The sequence below is a fragment of the Chrysemys picta genome, chromosome 17, assembly GCF_011386835.1.
Source record: "Chrysemys picta bellii isolate R12L10 chromosome 17, ASM1138683v2, whole genome shotgun sequence".
NCBI lineage: Eukaryota > Metazoa > Chordata > Testudines > Emydidae > Chrysemys > Chrysemys picta.
In genome coordinates, this window is record NC_088807.1 from 23,089,192 (window position 1) to 23,107,812 (window position 18,621).

The following is an 18,621-nucleotide window of genomic DNA, read 5'->3' on the forward strand; positions in this document are numbered from 1 at the left end:
TCTCCCCCCCCCCCCCCCCCCCCCGCGCGCGCTGCCGGTCTTATCTCTGGCTCTGTTGAACCCACGGGAGATGAAAGTCCAGGCGGGTGCCTGGAGTTGGGAGCAGCAGCCAGGGTGCGTCCCGGAGCCCCGGCCCCACACCATGGACATTCTCGAGACGGACGCCCGCTACCGCCGGAACATTGCGGCTGATGTAAGGAAGGGGAAACTGAGGCACCAAAACGGGGACAAGTGGTGGTGGGGTGGAGACTCTGTGGCCTGGCTCCCAGTTCCCTTCCCCCAGCCCTGCTCTAAGTCACTAGGCCCTACTCCTCTCCCAGAGCTGGGGAGAGAACCCAGGAGTCCTGGCTCCCAGCCCCGCCCCCCCTGCACTCAATCCCAGTGTCCTCCGTGTGTCATTGTGCTGCTATTATGGTTCCTGGGACTGACTGAGCCGGTAAATCAAGGTGGGATTTCCCTGCAGCTGTTTCCATTTGCATCGTTTCCCGTAGCCCACCTGAGCTGGGTGGCAGGGCTGGGAAGGGAACCGGGGCTGGTAGCAGGATCAGCGTGGATAGCCCTGATCGCAGTGACGGCCTGGGTGACCTTGAAGGCACAATATCAGTAGGTTTCAGAGTTAACGCCCTGTTGGTGTGAATGGGGCAAGCTCATGGCAGAATTGAGGGACAATTAGGAGCAAAGTTAGCTGCCTCTTCCTGCCCAATCTCCTGGTGATTAAATAGTTAACAAGGGGCTAGGGTCAGCTGGTTTCAAAGTTAAAGCTGCTTCCTTGGCATCAATAGGAGCAGAACTTGCTCTTCCTGCTAAACGGTGAAATAGTTGTTAAATTGTGCCATCGGTAGGTTTCAGAGTGAACGCCCACTAGGGTGAGTGGGCCTGGGCCCAGTGTTTACTCTGGGTGGGTGGATGTTTTAGGGCTGGTGTTGTGCCTGGGTTCAACTGGAAATTCCTGGGGAAAACCTAGCTCGGCTCTGAAACTGGAAAGTTGTGGTTGAAGCGATGCTGTCACACAGCGCCAGGAAAGAGGGGCTGGAGCAGGAATGGGGTCAGGGATAGAGCAGGATGTTGCTGTGATTGCTCTGGTAGCTGAATTACCAAGGACGATGTGTTACGTGAGAGCCGTAGGTTTCAGAGTTAACACTTCATTGAGGTGAATGGGGTGGGGGGGTCCACTTCCCAGCCTCACTGGGAGGAGGAGCCAGGAGATGAGATGAGTCGATTTAGCTGGGATAATAGTTAATAAGGCTGGTCTCATTTGGGTTATCAGTAGGTTCCAGAGTCCACGAAAGAGTCGTAAAAAGGGAGTTAAGTTCCCAATTCCAATCATTAGAAGGCCATAGACAGTAACTCCTCGCTTAACATGGTCGGTACGTTCCTGAGAAATGTGACTTTATGCCAAACGATGTTAAGTGAATCCAATTTCCCCAGAAAAATTAACATCAAGAGGGGGGTTCGGTTCCAGGGAAATTTATTGCGCCGGACAAAAGCCGCAATAGATGGCTTATTAACTATTATCCCAGCTAAATCGACTCATCTCATAGATGGAGACAGTCTAAGTTTTAAACAATTGAAGACTGGACCCAGTGCCGAACGATTGTGAAGCCTGGGAGAGGTGGGGGTGTCAGAGGGTGGGTATTTCCCGGGGGATGCCTTGCTGCCAAAGGATGAACTAGCCCTCGGCTGAGCCCTCAAGGATTAACACACTTGTTAATGTCGCCTCACACTCTACAAAGGCAGTGGGGGTGGGGGGGGAACACAATAGAGGCTGGGGGGCAGTGACTGCAACCCCTGACCCAGATGATGGGCCCCTGCCGGAGCCGACGACTCCCTCCTCCTGTCCTGACAGTGCCTGCCCGGCCGCACAACCGCTGACTTTCCAAAGTGCTGGGGGGAGAGAGACGTGCGTCGCCCCTTTAAGTACGCTTCCCCCCCCACTTCAAGTACGTTGCCCTTTTAAGCAGATCAGACAAGAAGCAACAGCTCCCAGCAAGCTCCCCCTGCCCCCGCCCTTCTGTCCCCGAGCCCTGTCCCCTCCTTCGCCTTGTGGAGACGGGGTACGGAGCGGGGGTGGGCAGGAGCGGGGGGACATCCTGACATCTGCACCCCTCTCCCCCCTGCACAGCAAGCAGGGGCTCCCGGGCACGGGCAGTGGGGGGAGGGCCCCCTGAACTGGTGTTGGGCACCTGCCGAGCCGCATCCCTTGCAGGGAATTTAGGGGAGCTGATGGGGGGGCCCTGCTTCTAATCCCCACGAGGCTTCTCCCAGCGCCTCCCACAAGCCGTGCACAAAGCAGGCGGCTGCCAAACGACCTCCTAAGGGAGCATTGCGCAAGTTTAAAGGCGCTTGCTCCCTAATCAGCAACGTACCGACGTTAACGGGGACAGTGTTAGGTGAGGCGTCACTCTGCACTGGGTCATCGATAGGTGAGCCAGGGATCCGCGTTGATTGTATTCAGTCGCCTGTCAGTAGTTTTCAGTGTTAACACCGTGAAGTAACCAATGGGTTACTTTGGTTGTTGGTTACGACAGGATTGTTGGTTATGACGGATTATCGTTAGGTTGCGGAGTTAACATAGCAAAATAACTGCCCAGACCCAATTTATAAGAATCGATATGTCTGTTTCCCAACCCTGGTGTGTCTGTAGGTTTCAGAGTGAACACGGTGAAATAGCCAGACTGTACATCACTATGGACTCATGGTGTCACAGTTAATACGATGACCGTGCTTACAGAGTAGGCCATCAGTAGGTTTAAGAGTTAACAGGTGTGACGATTAGCTTTGAAGCATGGGTACTCCTCAGAGTTGACCCCAGTGGGAAATGACATGTGATTCCTGTCTGAGTCACATGGCATTGTTCCCTGCTCCCTGATTGGACCGAGGGATAGTCCCCATGCCGGGCGCGCTGTGCTCTCCCTAGTGTAGACGGGCCCCAGCCGTGTCGATTTCCACCCCCCTCTGCAGGCCAAGAGCCGCCGCCTCAAGCTGCTGCCGTTCCTGGCCGCCTGCGGCCTGTACTTCACCCTGTGGCTGCCTGAGCCCAGCTGGGTCAGCGCCGGCGTCAAGAGCCTCCCGGTCCTGAGCCTGGTCTTCTTCCTGACGGCCCAGGCCTGGGGTGACGGCGCCTGGACCCCGGCCGCCCGCCGGGTCTGCTGGGGCCTGATGTTCTCCAGCCTGGGAGACGCCTGCCTGGTCTGGCCTCAACTATTCCTCCTAGGTACGGAGTCAGGAGTGAGGGGCACCGGCAGGGCTGGGGGGAGCCCAGGGCTGGGCGAGCAGGGGGCTGTGGGTCGGGAGTGAGGGGCACCGGCAGGGATGGGGGGCAGGGCCGGGCTAGCAGGGAGCTGCGGGTCGGGAGTGAGGGGCACCAGCAGGCCTGGGGGGAGCCAAGGGCTGGGCTAGCAGGGGGCTGCAGGTCGGGAGTGAGGAGCACAGGTGGGGGAGGGGAGGAGGGAGCCCAGGGAGGGGGCTGCGGGTCGGGAGTGAGGGGCACAGGTCGGGGGGGGCGAGGGGAGGAGGGAGCCCAGGGCTGGGCTAGCAGGGGGCTGCGGGTCGGGAGTGAGGGGCCCCGGCAGGCCTGGGTGGGGCAGGGCTGGGCTAGCAGGGGGCTGCGGGTCGGGAGTGAGGGGCACGGCTCACTGACGCCCTCCCCTCCCCCACAGGCATGGTGGCCTTCGCTCTGGCTCACGTCTGCTACATCTGGGCCCTGGGCCTGCGTCCCGTCCGCCCCTGGGTCCTGCTGCTGCTGGCGCTGGCCTGGGCGGGGGCCTACGCGATGCTGTGGCCCTGCCTGGGGGGCCCCTACGTGCCGGCCGTGGGGGGCTACGGGGCGCTGCTGGCGGCCGTGGCCTGGCGGGCCCTGGCCTGGGCTCCGTCCCACCTGACCATGGCCACCGGCTCCCTGCTCTTCATGGCCTCCGACCTGGTCCTGGCCAGGGACCACTTCTGCGCCCCGGTGCCCCAGGCCCGGCTCATCGTCATGGGCACCTACTACGCGGCCCAGGGGCTGATCGCAGCCTGGGCCCCCCGCGCCAGCCCCCGCTGGAAGGAAAGCTGAGCCGGGCGCCCGCGACCTCTGACCCCAGGGGGCAGCCGGCAGGTGCACCTGTGACCTCTGACCCCATCAGCGTCAACCTGCCAATGACCCTGGTGACCTCTGACCCCATCAGCACCAACCTACTGCTGCCCCTGTTGACCTCTGACCCCTGGGCCAACGAGAACCAACCACCCTGGGAGCTGGTTCCTTGACCTACGACCCCATGACCTAGGTGCGCCAACCTGCCCAACCAATGACCTGGAAGTAATTGTCTTGACCTTTGACCCTGCTCGTTTGCCAGCAGGCCCAATTACAGCTTATTTGATGACATGTGTTGTCTGGTGTGGGCGGGGGGGCTGGGAGATTGGAGAGACAAGGGGGGGGGGAAGCTTTTATTGGCCCAACGTGTCCCCAGCTGTTGATTGGGATGTTGAGTCCTGTGACCTGCCCTTCCTCTACAGACCCAAAGCCGGACCCCATCCCCCCAGAGCTGGGGAGAGAACCCAGGAGTCCTGGCTCCCAGCCCCCCCCCCGCTCTAACCACCAGACCCCACTCCCCTTCCAGAGCCAGGGAGAGAACCCAGGAGTCCTGGCTCCCAGCCCCCCCCCGCTCCCCAACCACTAGACCCCACTCCCCTCTCAGAGCCGGGGAGAGAACCCAGGTGTCCTGGCTCCCAGCCCTCTCATGAATGATGGTTGAAGCCTTTGGCAAACCTTGTGTGATGGCGCCCTCTAGTGGCCGGTTGCAGCAGCCTGGCGGCTCAGGGAGCTGGAGGTGGGTGGTTGGGGGGTGACAGGTTTGAGGCCTGAAGGGGGTGTGATTCTGGGGCGCCAGGCGTGATTAGGGGCCGGACGTGCCGGCTGCTTCTGGGAGCTGCGCGGAGCCCAGGCAAGTGGGGAGCCTCAAACACCCTCCCAGAGCCTGCCCAGAGCCTGCACCCCACCTGCCCACCCGCCCCCGGAGCCCCTCATTTCTGGCCGCACCTGGGAGCCTGCATCCCCAGCTGGAGCCCTCACTCCCCCCACCCCCCGCATCCCTGCCCCAGCCCACTGACAGTGAGTTGGGGGGGGGAGCGAGCAATGGAGGGAGGCGGGATGGAGTGAGTGGGGCGGGGCCTCAGAGAAGAGACCAGGAATGGGCGGGGCCTCAGAGAAGGGGTGGGACTAGGGTGTTGGGTTTTGTGCCAATAGAAAGTTGGCAACCTTTCAAACCCCGCCCCGTGTGCCCCTCCCCTGTCATGGGGCCACATTGGCTCTGAGCCTCACCCCCCCCCTTCATCCCCTGTCCATGCACCCCTCCCCCCCCACAGGACCTAGAGCCGGCCCCCCTCCCACTCATTCCCCAGGGGAAACTCGGAAACCACAATGCCCCCCCACCAGATCCCGCAACCCTGGAATTACTGTGTGCTTCATCCTCACCTCGGGGGGGGGGGTCATTACATCAGTACTGGAGCTTATTGAAAGCTCTTTCTGGGGGGGCACTGGAGGTTTAGCTCCGTCAAGTCAGTATCTCCCCTTCACCCCATATTCTTCCCTCCCTCAACGTCTTAAAGAGGATCCGATCTACTCGCTGCCTCGCTGGGCCGTGCGCCCTTGTCTCTGCCCGGCCCAGAGATCTCTGCGGCAAGAAGCGCGGCCCCAGATCTCGGGAGATTCGGTGCCGGTGAGGCCCGGCTGGCTGCTGGCGCTTTGGGCAGCGGCAGGGGCCAGAACGAACTTGCCACCGACGTGAAAATGCAGCCGGCAAAAGGCCCCGTTTTGCTTCCGCGGCCCGGAGCGGAGCCAGGGAAGCGTCGCGGGTCCCTGTGGCTGAACTGCAGGTGCGGTGGGTTGTGCCGAGCGATAGCCCGGCTGGTCTCTGGCGGAGGGGTGTTAGGACGGCTTTTCCCTCTCCTTCTCGACGGCCTCTGCGGCTCGGGGCGGTGGTCGGGATCCGGGTAATGGGACGGTTGGCAGTAGGCTCAGCGACTCCTTGAGGCTTCCCGACATCCCCTGACAGATATGAAAATAAATATTGAAGCAAATCTTCAACCTCCGTTTTCCTCCGAACGTGTGATCATGGCGAAGCCTGAAAGAGGGGTAGGAAACCTGCCATGGCTGGATTAAAGTAACACCAAATACGTTTCTGTTCGGGGAAAGGGGGAGGGAAAACGGCCTGTGTTAATTGTCGAGGACAAAAAGTCTGTTCTGAAGTGATAAGATTCCTAGGCAGGACAGCGGCCGTTGCGACTGTTTTCCCGAAGGCAGGAATGAGATCAGGTTACCCCCACGCCTGTGTTTTTATCTTGCTTGTTTCCTTTTCCCATGTAACAAGTGATATGACTGGGTCTGGGGGAGCCAGTCGTGCCCCAGGGGCTTTAGAAGGGTTATGGGAAAGGATGAAGTAGATGTCAGAGACCGGGGGGGGGGGGGGGGCGACCTGAGCCTGAGAAGGAGCCAGAATTTACCAAAGAGCCCCAGTAATACGTCAGCAGCCCCCCTATCAGCTCCCCCCCGGCTCCCAGCACCTCCTGCCCACCGGCAGCCCCGCTGATCAACACCTCCCCGCACCTCCCCATCAGCTGTTTCGTGGTGTGCAGGCGGCTCTGGCCGCCAAGAGTGGGTTCGGACTCCGCTGAAAATTTTTTTCTGGCCCCCCAGTAAGGGCAGATCGGCTAAACAGCCAGGGAAACCGGGCCCCCTTCCGGACCGCCAGGCCCCGGTAATTTGTACCGGCTCCCCCTTCGGCCCTGGCTCTGGGCAGGGAGCAAGGGCATGGCAGGCTCAGGGGAGGAGGTGGGAAGGGGTGGAGAGGGGGCAGGGCCCGTGGCAGAGCTGGGGGGTTGAGCAGTGAGCCCAACCCCTGCCCCTGGGACGTTGGAAAGTTGGCGCCCGTCGCTCCAGCCCCGGAGTCGGTGCCTAGACAAGGAGCCGCCTATTAACCTCTGAAGAGCCCCAGGTTGGCCACCCCTGGGATAGAAAATAGGTGAAGTGAAATGGAGTGTGATTGTGGTTGTATGTTTGGATGGGTAATAAAAGATTGAGGTGCCAGAGGACACCCCAGCCCTTTCCCCACGGCCCCTGTCCCTCTTCCGCGCAGGGTCCCCCCATCCTTCCCCCCTGCTACCCCACAACCCGTTTGCCCCTTTCTGCCTCCCCAAGACCGGAGCAGCTCTGTCCCCCTGCCACGGCTCTGGGGCGCAGCGGGCAGCGAGAGCCCCCCCAGCCCTGAGCCCGCTGCAGGGAGCGAAAGCGCCCCCAGCCCCAGCTCGCAGAGAAACGTCTAACACCCTGCAGAGGCTGGAAGCTGAAACTGGACAAAATCACGCTGGAAATAAGGCAAATTTTTTGCCCAGGGAGGGTCGTGAACCGTTGGGACAAGCTCGCACGGGTCACGGTGGGTTCTCCAGCCATGGCCACTTTCAGCTGCGGATGGGCTGTTTTTCTTGAAGATCTGCTCCGGTTCAACCAGGGATTCGGTCAGGGCCGTCCCCGGCCTGGCTTATCCAGGAGACCGGACCCGAGCACACTGGTCGGTCCCCGCTGGCCGGGGAATCTAGGAAAAAGTCCGAATCATGAACCATAAACCAGCGAACACCAAACCCTCCTGCTGCAGAGCCCAAGGACCGCCCCTGGGGACAGGGGATCTCGAGGTGTCGTGGATCCGGCTCTGAAGCGGCTGGTACCGGCCGGTGCCTGAGAGAGGGTCCTGGGGGGCGCGGGTGAGTGGTCTTAGCTGCTCTGCCAAGTCCTAGGTTCCTAGTTTTGGCATCAAAAGTTCACAGGAGAAGCGAGGAAACGGTCGCGTGGGGTGTTACCACCAGCCCAGGCAAGGACCTTTGCAACCAGACGCTGCCCCTTAGTTGCTGGACTGACTGTGACCTGCCCGGCGGGGGCCCTGGCCTGGCACGGTCCCCGGGCCTGGTGGCCATTACCAGCTCCCACTGCTCAGCCAGGGCCCTGCAAGACAGAGGAGGGGACACCGCGCGGTTCCCGTCCCCCCCGGCCGCAGCAGCATGGGCAGGAGGGGAAGACGAGGGCAGCAAACAGGCTGGGGGCAAACCCGGCCCAGAGTGGATTTGGGACAGCGGGTCTATTTCTTTCCCTGCCGGGTCTTCCTCTGGGGGCGCAGCACGGGCTGTGCGGCACAGACAGGGATCGGGCGTCTGCCCCCCCCCTCACCGTGGATTTCCTCTGGGACCCCTGGGCCCGTTGGATCATCTGCCACCATCCCCCAAGGAGACTCGGCCACCCCTGAACCTGACCACTGGCCGACCGCCTGCCAAGAGGGACATCGAGCCTCTGACCCAAATGCCGAGCCCGGGACACTACCCAGGACAGATCCAAGGTTTGGGGGGTGGGGTGGAACGTCCCCTCCCTGTGGGGCTTTAGTGGGGTGGTAGTTGGGGGTCGCTGCCCCAATGCCCCCTCCCTGTTGTGCTTATGTCAATGGGGGATGCTATATAGAGGAGCGAATAAACCAGCCCCTGCGCCCCACCCCAGAGGGGCTGCATCGCAGGGCCGGGCGAGGGCTCCCGGTATAATGCAGGCGTCCTGGTGCCCAGCCCCCCCCCGGCTCTATCCAGACCCCCCCAGGCTGGGGGAGGGGGAGAGGGCTGTGGATACAGGATGTGGGTCCCTCCCCCTTTCCAGAGCTGAGGCCCCAGGGAGCCGCCCAGGTGTAGAGGCAGCAGGTGAGACCAGGGAAGGACGCAGGTGGCAGGGCCAACTGGCAGCCAAAGGACGGTGAGAGAGATTTAGCCAATCCCCCACGCACTAGACCCCACTCCCTCCCAGAGCCGGGGAGAGAACCCAGGAGTCCTGGTTCCCAGCCCTCCCTGATCTAATCACTAGCCCCCACTCCCCTTCCAGAGCTGGGGAGAGAACCCAGGAGTCCTGGCTCCCTGCCCCCCTTGCTCTGACCCCTGCGCCCCACTCCTCTCACTCCCTCATCCACACACACCAGTTCCTTTTCCCCCTGCCGCTGCCTCCCTGTTACCAGTTGGTGCTGGATGGGGATGGGGCGGGAGGGACCAATTCCCCCCCACACCCATTTGTGGCTCTGTTGAATCCACAGGAGATCAAAGTCCAGGAGGGTGCCTGAAATTGGGAGCAGCAGCCAGGGGGCGTCCCGGAGCCCCGGCCCCACACCATGGACATTCTGGAGACAGACGCCCGCTACCCCCAGAAGTTTGCAGCTGATGTAAGGAGGGGGAAACTGAGGCATGAAGTGGGGCCAAGTGAGGGGTAGACCCTTGGTGTCCTAGCACCCAGTTCACTTCTCCCACCCTGCTCTGAGCCACTAGACTCCACTCCTCTCCCAGAGCTGGGGATAGAACCCAGGAGTCCTGGCTCCCAGCCCCGCTCTCACCCACTCAACCCCAGTGTCCTCCGTATAAAACAGTGCAGAACAGAGCTTGTTAGCACAGAAATCAATGACTTTCAGCCAAGTCCATCTTGTGGGGAGGGGAGTCCAGAACCAGGGCTCTGGTCCTCCTCTTGTGCCCCAAACCAGCCGAGACTGACTCGCTTCCAGCTGCCTGGCCCCTGTCCTGCCCGTTGCTCCTCCTCCGGCCTTCATCTCGCTTTCCAGGCCAGAGTCACCTGGGTCTCAGGCCATAGCAATCCCGCAGGCAGCGGGAGCAACCCCCACAAAGGTCACCCACCCTAATTCCCACCCTCTAGACATTGGTGCAACGCACAGGGGGACGGGGGCCCACGCAGCTTTCATGCAAAACAGTAAGACACACATGGGCTCACATACAACCTAACAAGGGAGAGTCCCCACTTCGTCACATAACTTCACCCAGATAATACCATGGCTCCATAAAAGGTGATATTTGCCTCTTTGTTTTGCCATTGGCTATCACATTCATGCTGCCTCACTCATTCCGTACATTAATTGAGCACATATTCATAAGCATGAATACAAGAGACGATATAGAGCAATGCAGCTTTAAGCAAGCATCCAACATCATTGGGGACTTTTCCCTGCTTGTGGTTTTGCATTGGCATAACAGGAAACCGCACTCAAAATAGCAAACGGGCGGGGGGCACAACCAGCTACATCCACCACCATCCCTGGCCCATGACCAAGGAGACTCAGCCACCCCTGAGCCTCACCCAGGAGGCGCTCCTGCTGGCCGACCGCCTGCCAAGCGGGATGCGGAGCCTCTGACCCAAACGCCGAGCCCGGGACGCTACCCAGGACAGATCCAAGGTTTGGGGCGTGGGGTGGAACATCCCATCCCTGTGAGGCTTTGACGGGTTGGTAGTTGGGGGTCGCTGCCCCATTGCCCCCACCCCAGTTGTGTTTATGTCAATCGGGGATGGTATATAGAGGGGTGAATAAACCAGCCCCTGTGCCCCACCCCAGAGGGTCTGTATCGCAGGGCCAGGCGAGGGCTCCCGGTATAATGCAGGCATCCTGGCGCCCAGCCCCCCGCTGGCTCTATCCAGACCCCTCCAGGCACTGCTCTTCCTGGCTGAGTGGGGGAGACGGCTGTGGATACAGGATGTGGGTCCCTCCCCCTTTCCGGAGCCAAGGCCCCAGGGAGCCACCCAGGTGTAGAAGCAGTAGGTGAGACCAGGGAAGGACGCAGGTGGCAGAGCCAGCTGGCAGCCAGAGGATGGTGAGCCAATCCCCCTGCCCCCCGCCTCTACCCACTAGACACTACTCCCTCCCAGAGCCGGGGAGAAAATCCAGGAGTCCTGGCTCCCAGCCCCCCCGCTCTGACCCCTGTGCCCCACTCCTCTCACTCCCTCATCCACACACACCAGTTCCTCTTCCCCCTGCCGCTGCCTCCCTGTTACCACTTGGTGCTGGGTGGGGATGGGGCGGGAGGGACCAATTCCCCCCCACACCCATTTGTGACTCTGTTGAATCCACAGGAGATCAAAGTCCAGGAGGGTGCCTGAAATTGGGAGCAGCAGCCAGGGGGCGTCCCGGAGCCCCGGCCCCACACCATGGACATTCTGGAGACAGACGTCCACTACCTCCAGAAGTTTGCAGCTGATGTAAGGAGGGGGAAACTGAGGCATGAAGTGGGGCCAAGTGGGGGGGTAGACCCTTGGTGTCCTGGCACCCAGTTCCCTTCCCCCACCCTGCTCTGAGCCACTAGACTCCACTCCGCTCTCAGAGCCGGGGATAGAACCCAGGAATCCTGGCTCCCAGCCGCCCCGCCCCGCCCTGCCCCCCCTCTAACCCACTCAACGCCAGTAACCTCCATGTGTCGTTGTGCTGCTGTTACGGCTTCTGGGACTGTGAGCCAGTAAAGCTGGTCCATCGAGGCGGGATTTCCCTGCAGCCATTTCTGCATCAATTCTGCACCATTTCCCATAGCCCGCCTGAGCTGGGGGCGCTGCTGGGCCCAGAGGGGAAGGGAAGCAGGGCTGATAGCAGGATCAGCGTGGATAGCCCTGATCGCAGTGAAGGCGTGGGTGATCTTGAAGGCACAATATCAGTAGGTTTCAGAGTTAACACTCTGTTGATGTGAATGGGACAAGGTTACAGCAGTAGGTTTCAGAGTTAACACTGCTATTTTAGCATTAACGGGGCAGTCCTTCACCCTTTGGAGGAGCAGCCTTAATGGGCTCTTCCTGCTACAACTCTTGGTGGTGAAATAGTTAAAAAGTTGTTGGTGCCATCAATAGGTGTCAGACTGAATGTCCCCTTGGGATGAGTGGGCAAGGTCCCAGTTTTTACTTTGGTTGAGTGGATGTTTCAGGGTTGGTGTGGTGCCCGGGTTCAACTGGAAATTCCTGGGGAAAGTCTAGCTCGGATATGGAGATGGAAAGTTGTGGTTGAAGTGATGCTGTCAGTAGCTTTCAGAGTTAACACACAGCAACAGAGACGAGACGCTGGATCAGGAACGGGGCCGGGGATAGAGCAGGTGAAGCAGGACATTGCTGTGATTGCTCTGGTATCTGAATTACCAAGGAAAATGCGTTACATCATGGCAAAATGTTTCAGAGTTAACACTTCATTGAAGGGGTTACTTCCCAACCCCACAAGGATGAGAGTCAGTGAGGTGAGCTGAGTAGATTTAGCTGGGGTATCTTGGTGGTGAAATAGTTAATAAGGTTGATCTCATTTGGGTTACCAGTAGGTTCCAGAGTTCACAAAACATAGTGATGAAAGGGAGTCAGTTCTCGCTTCCACCGGGCCACGGTGCAGCCTGAGATAAGTAGATTTAGCTGGGTGCTCCTGATAAGCCTCTTGTTAGTGGAATAGTCAACAAGGCTCATACACAGTGGGTTATCATTGGGTTTCAGAGTTAACATCTTGTTATCACCATTAATAACATTCAGTGGGCTGTCAGTAGTTTTCAGAGTTAACATGGTGAAATAACTAACAGGACCATTAGTTAAAACAGGTTATTGTGAGGTTTTGGCATTAACATTGCAAAATAACTGACAAAACCATGTTAACTCTGAAAGCTAATGATATCACACTGTCAACTAGTGGATATCAGTAGGGTTCAGAGTGAACGCGGTGAATTAGCCAGAATGTTCATTATAGACTGGCGTAGCGATAGGTGTCAGAGTTAATGTGATGACAATTAACAGGGATAGTCTCCATGCCGGGAGTGCCGTGCTCTCCCTAGTGTAGACAGGCAGTGGCCGTGTCCATTTCCACCCCACCCTGCAGGCCAAGAGCCGCCTCCTCAAGCTGCTGCCGTTCCTGGCCGCCTGCGGCCTGTACTTCGCCCTGTGGCTGCCTGAGCCCAGCTGGGTCAGCGCCGGCGTCAAGAGCCTCCCGGTCCTGAGCCTGGTCTTCTTCCTGACGGCCCAGGCCTGGGGTGACGGCGCCTGGACCCCGGCCGCCCGCCGGGTCTGCTGGGGGCTGATGTTCTCCAGCCTGGGAGATGCCTGCCTGGTTTGGCCGCACCTATTCCTCCCAGGTATTTGGCTGGAAGTGAGGGGCACCAGCAGAGCCCATGGTGGGGAGCCCAGGGCTGGGCAAGAGGGGGCTGCAGGTCAGGAGTGAGGGGCACCGGCAGAGCTGGGGGGTGGAGGGATGTTAGGAATAATTCAAAAAGGGGATAGAGAATAAGACAGAGAATATCTTATTGCCCTTATATAAATCGATGGTACGCCCACATCTTGAATAGTGCGTACAGATGTGGTCTCCTCATCTCCAAAAAGATACACTGGCATTAGAAAAGGTTCAGAGAAGGGCAATTAAAATGATTAGGGGTTTGGAACGGGGCCCGTATGAGGAGAGATTAAAGAGGCTAGGAGTTTTCAGCTTGGAAAAGAGGAGACTAAGGGGGGATATGATAGAGGTCTATAAAATCATGAGTGATGTGGAGAAAGTGAATAGGGAAAAGTTATTTACTTGTTCCCATAATATAAGAACTAGGGCCACCAAATGAAATTAATAGGCAGCAGGTTTAAAACAAATAAAAGGAAGTTCTTCTTCACACAGCGCACAGTTAACCTGTGGAACTCCTTGCCGGAGGAGGTTGTGAAGGCTAGGATTATAACAGGGTTTAAAAGAGAACTGGATAAATTCATGGAGGTTAAGTCTATTAAGGGCTATTAGCCAGGCTGGGTAAGGAATGGTGTCCCTAGCCTCTATTTGTCAGAGGGTGGAGATGGATGGCAGGAGAGAGATCACTTGATCATTGCCTGTTAGGTTCACTCCCTCTGGGGCACATGGCATTGGCCACTATCGGCAAACAGGATACTGGGCTAGATGGACCTTTGGTCTGACCAGTCTGGCCGTTCTTAGTTCTTATGAGCCCAGGGCTGGGTTAGGTTAGTAGGGGCTGCGGGTCGGGAGTGAGGGGCACAGGTCGGGGGGGGCGAGGGGAGGAGGGAGCCCAGGGAGGGGGCTGCGGGTCGGGAGTGAGGAGCACAGGTGGGGGAGGGGAGGAGGGAGCCCAGGGCTGGGCTAGCAGGGGGCTGCGGGTCAGGAGTGAGGGGCACGGCTCTCTGACACCCCCTCTCCCCCACAGGCATGGTGGCCTTCGCTCTGGCTCACGTCTGCTACATCTGGGCCCTGGGCCTGCGTCCCATCCGCCCCTGGGTCCTGCTGCTGCTGGCGCTGGCCTGGGCGGGGGCCTACGTGACGCTGTGGCCCTGCCTGGGGGGCCCCTACGTGCCGGCCGTGGGGGGCTACGGGGCGCTGCTGGCGGCCGTGGCCTGGCGGGCCCTGGCCCGGCCTCCCCCACACCTGGCCGTGGCCACCGGCTCCCTGCTCTTCATGGCCTCCGACCTGGTCCTGGCCAGGGACCACTTCTGCGCCCCGGTGCCCCAGGCCCGGCTCATCGTCATGGGCACCTACTACGCGGCCCAGGGGCTGATCGCAGCCTGGGCCCCCCGCGCCAGCCCCCGCTGGAAGGAGAGCTGAGCCGGGCGCCCACGACCTCTGACCCCAGGGGCAGCCGGCAGGTGCACCCGTGACCTCTGACCCCATCAGAGCCAACCTGGTGACCCTGGTGACCTCTGACCCCATCAGCGCCAACCCGCCAGTGACCCCAGCGACCTCTGACCCCGGGGCCAACGAGAACCAGCTGCCCTAGGTGTTGGTTCCTTGACGTGTGACCCGAGGGCCTAGGCGCGCCAACCGTCCCAACCAATCACCTGCAAGTAATTGTCTTGACCTTTGACCCTGCTCATTTGCCAGCAGGCCCAATTACAGCTTATTTGATGACATGCGTTGACTGATGTGGGCCGGGGGGGCAGGGGCGGGTCCTGGGATAGCAGTGACACAAGAGTGGGGGGATTTTTTGTTGGCCCAACTTGTTGATGGGAAAGTTGACTTTTGTGACCTATGACCTCCCTCTATGGACCCTGAGAATGACCCCATCCCCCTAGAGCCAGGAGAGAACCCAGGCGTCCTGGCTCCCAGCCCCCCCTGCTCTGACCACTAGGCACAGGATTGCCGTGTTTGCTCTGTAAATCTCTGGGCTGGGCCTTCGGGAACAAGCCCAGGGAACGAGCGTGGGGCTGGCCCGGCCCCGCCGGCCGGGCGCGCTGGGGCGAGGAGCGGGAACCGCAACCAACAAGGGCTTGGGGCCAGACGCAGCCGCGGGCCGCAGAAATTCCTTCCGTCAAAGGGTGGACGAGTCTGCGACGGCCCGGAGACGGTGCTTTTCTGCAGTGGTCTGGGCTGGCTATCATACCGTTAGGGGGAGCTGTGCTCGGGGCGGGGGGAGCTTTCAGACGTGCCCTGGCCGAATCGCAGCCCAGAAAGTGGGGACTTCCTCCTGGACTGCCCCATCCTTAAGCCCCTCTGTTTTCAGTGTACCGAGGAAGCACCCGCCCGCCCGCCCCGCACACATATAAGTCTGCCCCAGTAAACGCTCGACCACTGAAAAGTTTTCACTGGGGAGCAGAGCCGGAGCGAGGACACGTTGTGTTTTGAGTGCTGGTTTAGTTCGGCAGCAAACCGCATTGAGGAACAGAATTCAGAGTATTCATCTGCTGGGTGCTTCCCCCGACCCGTCGTTCCGTCCAGCAAAATCAACATGATTCATCTTTTTTGCATTGATTTTCACCCGGTTTTGTTGTGCTGGTGATGAACAACACGGATAAATTCCCGGGGGAAATGAAATCAAAGAAACACAGAAAACAAAGGGCCCTACACATCCAGCTGTTCCAGGGTGCTGGCTAAGTCCCCGTGCCCCTCCCCAGAGGCAGCCGCATCCCAGCACCAGGGGAGGGGTCCCCATATAACCAGCCCCCTGCCCCACCCCAGAGGTGAGGCCCTGAGCAAACTTGAGGATGAGGGGGGGCAATGCCTGGCCTGATGGGCAGGGACTAGCTGGCGCAGGGGGCTGGAAATGGGACACGGGGCCTCTCCCCTCTAGGGGGTGCCGGCTCCCATCCGGCCCCAGGGCAGGGACTGGCTGGCTCAGGGGGGCAGGGGATGGGGCCCGGGGCCTGTCCCCTCTAGCAGGCACCAGCTCTGATCTGGCCCCAATCTGCTGTTATCAATAATTATTGATTATTATCCATAGCTGGTTTCTAATCATTGCTAATTGCTTAGTTCTCCGAATGTTATTAACAGTGACCTGCTAATGATCACTGGTTGCTCCTAACTGTTAATTACTCACATATCCATAATGACTGGTTAAATGTTAGTAAAGGAAGTATATTAATGATTTGCAGTAGGTGCTAATTAGCCACCGGTCGTTAATCACAATCCCGGATACTGGATTACTAAAGTGCCACCGGGCTAAACGGACAAAGAAAGAGAAACCGTGAGGGGCAAAAAGGCATCTTTTACAGTGGAAGATAAATCATAGTGAGGAAAATCGAACGGAGCGTGAGCTCTGGCAAAGGAAGTGTAAAAATGTAACTAGGAAGGCCAAAAAAGATTTTGAAGAACAACTCACCAAAGACATTTTGTAAGTAGATCAGAGGCCGGGACTGGGCTCTTTGGCAATCTGGAGAAATTGATTACCTGGTGTGACAAAGGGGAGGGGGGGGAGTTTTCACAATATTTTGGATGAAAATCGTGCGTGCCTCAGTTTCCCCCCCGACACACACCCTCCCGTGCTGCACATTTAACCAGGTGGCGGGAGAGGGTTGTTGACTGTCTGCAGAGTCTCAGTGGCTGCTGCGATGGGCCAGACAGCTGGGGTCTAGCAACTAACAGCCCGGGATCCATATCCCACCGCCGGCCGAGAGTCACTGACGGCTCAGCTGTGGGGGCATCGCACCCGGGGGATGAGCTTCTCCCCCAGGGGTCCCATCCAGGGGCACTCGCTGCAGGAGGCTCCTGGTTAAACCTGGGGGGGGGGGGGGGCTGCAGGCTCCCTGGAGGCAGGGAAGCGGAGGTGTGTTTGTGACCCTAAGGGGGCTGCTGCATGGCAGGGGTCCCCCCCGGGGGGCTGTTCCAGAGCCAGGCGAGAGCACCTGGCCGGTGAAGCTGTGACGTATGGTATTAGGTGGGAAGCCGGGGGGGGGAGGGGGGGGATTGCAGGGTTGGGAGTGAGGGGCACCGGCAGGGCTGGGGGGGGCAGGACTGGGCTGGCAGGGGCTGTGGGGCAGGAGTGAGAGGCACTGGCAGGGCTGTGGGGGTCAGGGCTGGGCTAGCAGGGGCTGTGGGGCGGGAGTGAGGGGCACCAGCAGGGCTGGAGGGAGCCCAGGGCAGGGTTAGTAGGGGGGCTACGGGTCAAGAGTGAGGGGCATCGGTAGAGTTGGGGGGGACCCCAGGTTTGGGATAGCCCCCCAGTGTCTCCCAGGGGCATCAGGGTCAGGCCTGACAGCCAGGGGACAGCGCCCCCTGCTGGGCCCCCACCCTGCCCCACCCCCTGTAACTCAGCGCCCCCTGCTGACCCCCCGCCCCCAACCCTGTTGATTTCCGGCCTCTGATCGATGAGGAAAGTGGGTGAATTCTCCTGTTGCCAAGGCAACAAAGTATCAACTTCAAGCGTTGCTATGACGCCGGGCAATTTCCCCATCTCGTTCCCATGGCGCCGGCGTTGCCCTGGTGCGACTCACGCCAGATCATCTGGTCTGCTGCGAGTCCAGCTCTGCGAGGGGATTGGGGTCTAGTGGTTAGAGCTGGGGAGGGGCTGGGAGCCAGGACTCCTGGGTTCTCTCCCTGGCTCTGGGAGGGGTCTGGGGACTAGTGGTTAGAGCAGGGGGGCTGGGGGCCAGGACTCCTGGGTTCTCTCCCTGTCTCAGGCTGGGGAGTGGGGTCTAGGGGCTTGTTGGAGCTGGGAGCTGGGACGCCTCGCTTTGCAATGCCTAAGGCCGAAGTTGCCCTTCTCTCCTGCAGGGGGCAGCATCGACCCTTCCCCGGCCCCCCACATGCCCTGCGTTTGTTTATACGCGTCACAAAGCCCCGCTCCGCCCCCCCGCCCCCGCACACAGGGCGAAGGGGGAGGGGCGATTCCTCTCCCATCACCCCCGCAGGCATCTATTAGTGTAGAAGGGTTAAAGCCAGGTACAAACACGTGTGTGTATGTGTGTCCCTGGCGCCCCCTGCTGGAGGGGCCGGGCCCTGCGCTGTGTGTGTGTCCCTGGCGCCCCCTGCTGGAGGGGCCGGGCCCTGCGCTCTGTGTGTCCCTGGCGCCCCCTGCTGGAGGGACCGGGCCCCGCGCTCTGTGTGTGTCCCTGGCGCCCCCTGCTGGAGGGGCCGGGCCCTGCGCTCTGTGTGTGTCCCTGGCGCCCCCTGCTGGAGGGGCCGGGCCCCGCGCTCTGTGTGTGTCCCTGGCGCCCCCTGCTGGAGGGGCCGGGCCCTGCGCTGTGTGTGTGTCCCTGGCGCCCCCTGCTGAAGGGGCCGGGCCCTGCGCTGTGTGTGTCCCTGGCGCCCCCTGCTGGAGGGGCCGGGCCCTGCGCTGTGTGTGTCCCTGGCGCCCCCTGCTGGAGGGGCCGGGCCCTGCGCTCTGTGTGTCCCTGGCGCCCCCTGCTGGAGGGACCGGGCCCCGCGCTCTGTGTGTGTCCCTGGCGCCCCCTGCTGGAGGGGCCGGGCCCTGCGCTCTGTGTGTGTCCCTGGCGCCCCCTGCTGGAGGGGCCGGGCCCCGCGCTCTGTGTGTGTCCCTGGCGCCCCCTGCTGGAGGGGCCGGGCCCTGCGCTGTGTGTGTGTCCCTGGCGCCCCCTGCTGGAGGGGCCGGGCCCCGCGCTGTGTGTGTGTGTCCCTGGCGCCC

The 18,621-nt window shown here is 60.4% G+C and overlaps 2 protein-coding genes across 6 annotated transcripts; both read left to right on the forward strand.

The window, feature by feature from the left end:
• The first annotated feature begins 35 nt into the window (after positions 1-35).
• LOC103307009 (lysoplasmalogenase TMEM86B-like) lies at positions 36-4,361 on the forward strand. Of its 2 annotated transcripts, XR_010593503.1 has the most exons (4): positions 36-193; positions 2,962-3,214; positions 3,660-4,151; positions 4,194-4,361. XR_010593503.1 is itself a non-coding variant. In XM_008176923.4 (3 exons), the coding sequence occupies exons 1-3, from the start codon at positions 71-73 to the stop codon at positions 4,052-4,054; spliced, it is 771 nt and encodes a 256-aa protein (XP_008175145.3). In that variant the 5' UTR covers positions 36-70; the 3' UTR covers positions 4,055-4,361. The 2 variants fall into 2 exon arrangements, 1 of the variants encoding a protein (XP_008175145.3); XM_008176923.4 differs by having other exon boundaries at positions 3,660-4,361.
• A 2,395-nt stretch (positions 4,362-6,756) lies between these two features.
• Positions 6,757-16,913, forward strand: LOC101933306 (lysoplasmalogenase TMEM86B). 4 transcript variants are annotated; one of them, XM_065571612.1, is made up of 4 exons: positions 6,757-9,215; positions 10,904-11,029; positions 12,663-12,915; positions 13,975-16,913. In XM_065571612.1, the coding sequence occupies exons 2-4, from the start codon at positions 10,979-10,981 to the stop codon at positions 14,367-14,369; spliced, it is 699 nt and encodes a 232-aa protein (XP_065427684.1). In that variant the 5' UTR covers positions 6,757-9,215; positions 10,904-10,978; the 3' UTR covers positions 14,370-16,913. The 4 variants fall into 4 exon arrangements, with proteins under 4 accessions (XP_065427684.1, XP_065427686.1, XP_065427685.1 ...); XM_065571614.1 differs by lacking the exon at positions 10,904-11,029 and having other exon boundaries at positions 6,757-8,360; positions 9,090-9,215; XM_065571613.1 differs by lacking the exon at positions 6,757-9,215 and adding an exon at positions 9,223-10,279.
• Positions 16,914-18,621: the final 1,708 nt, after the last annotated feature.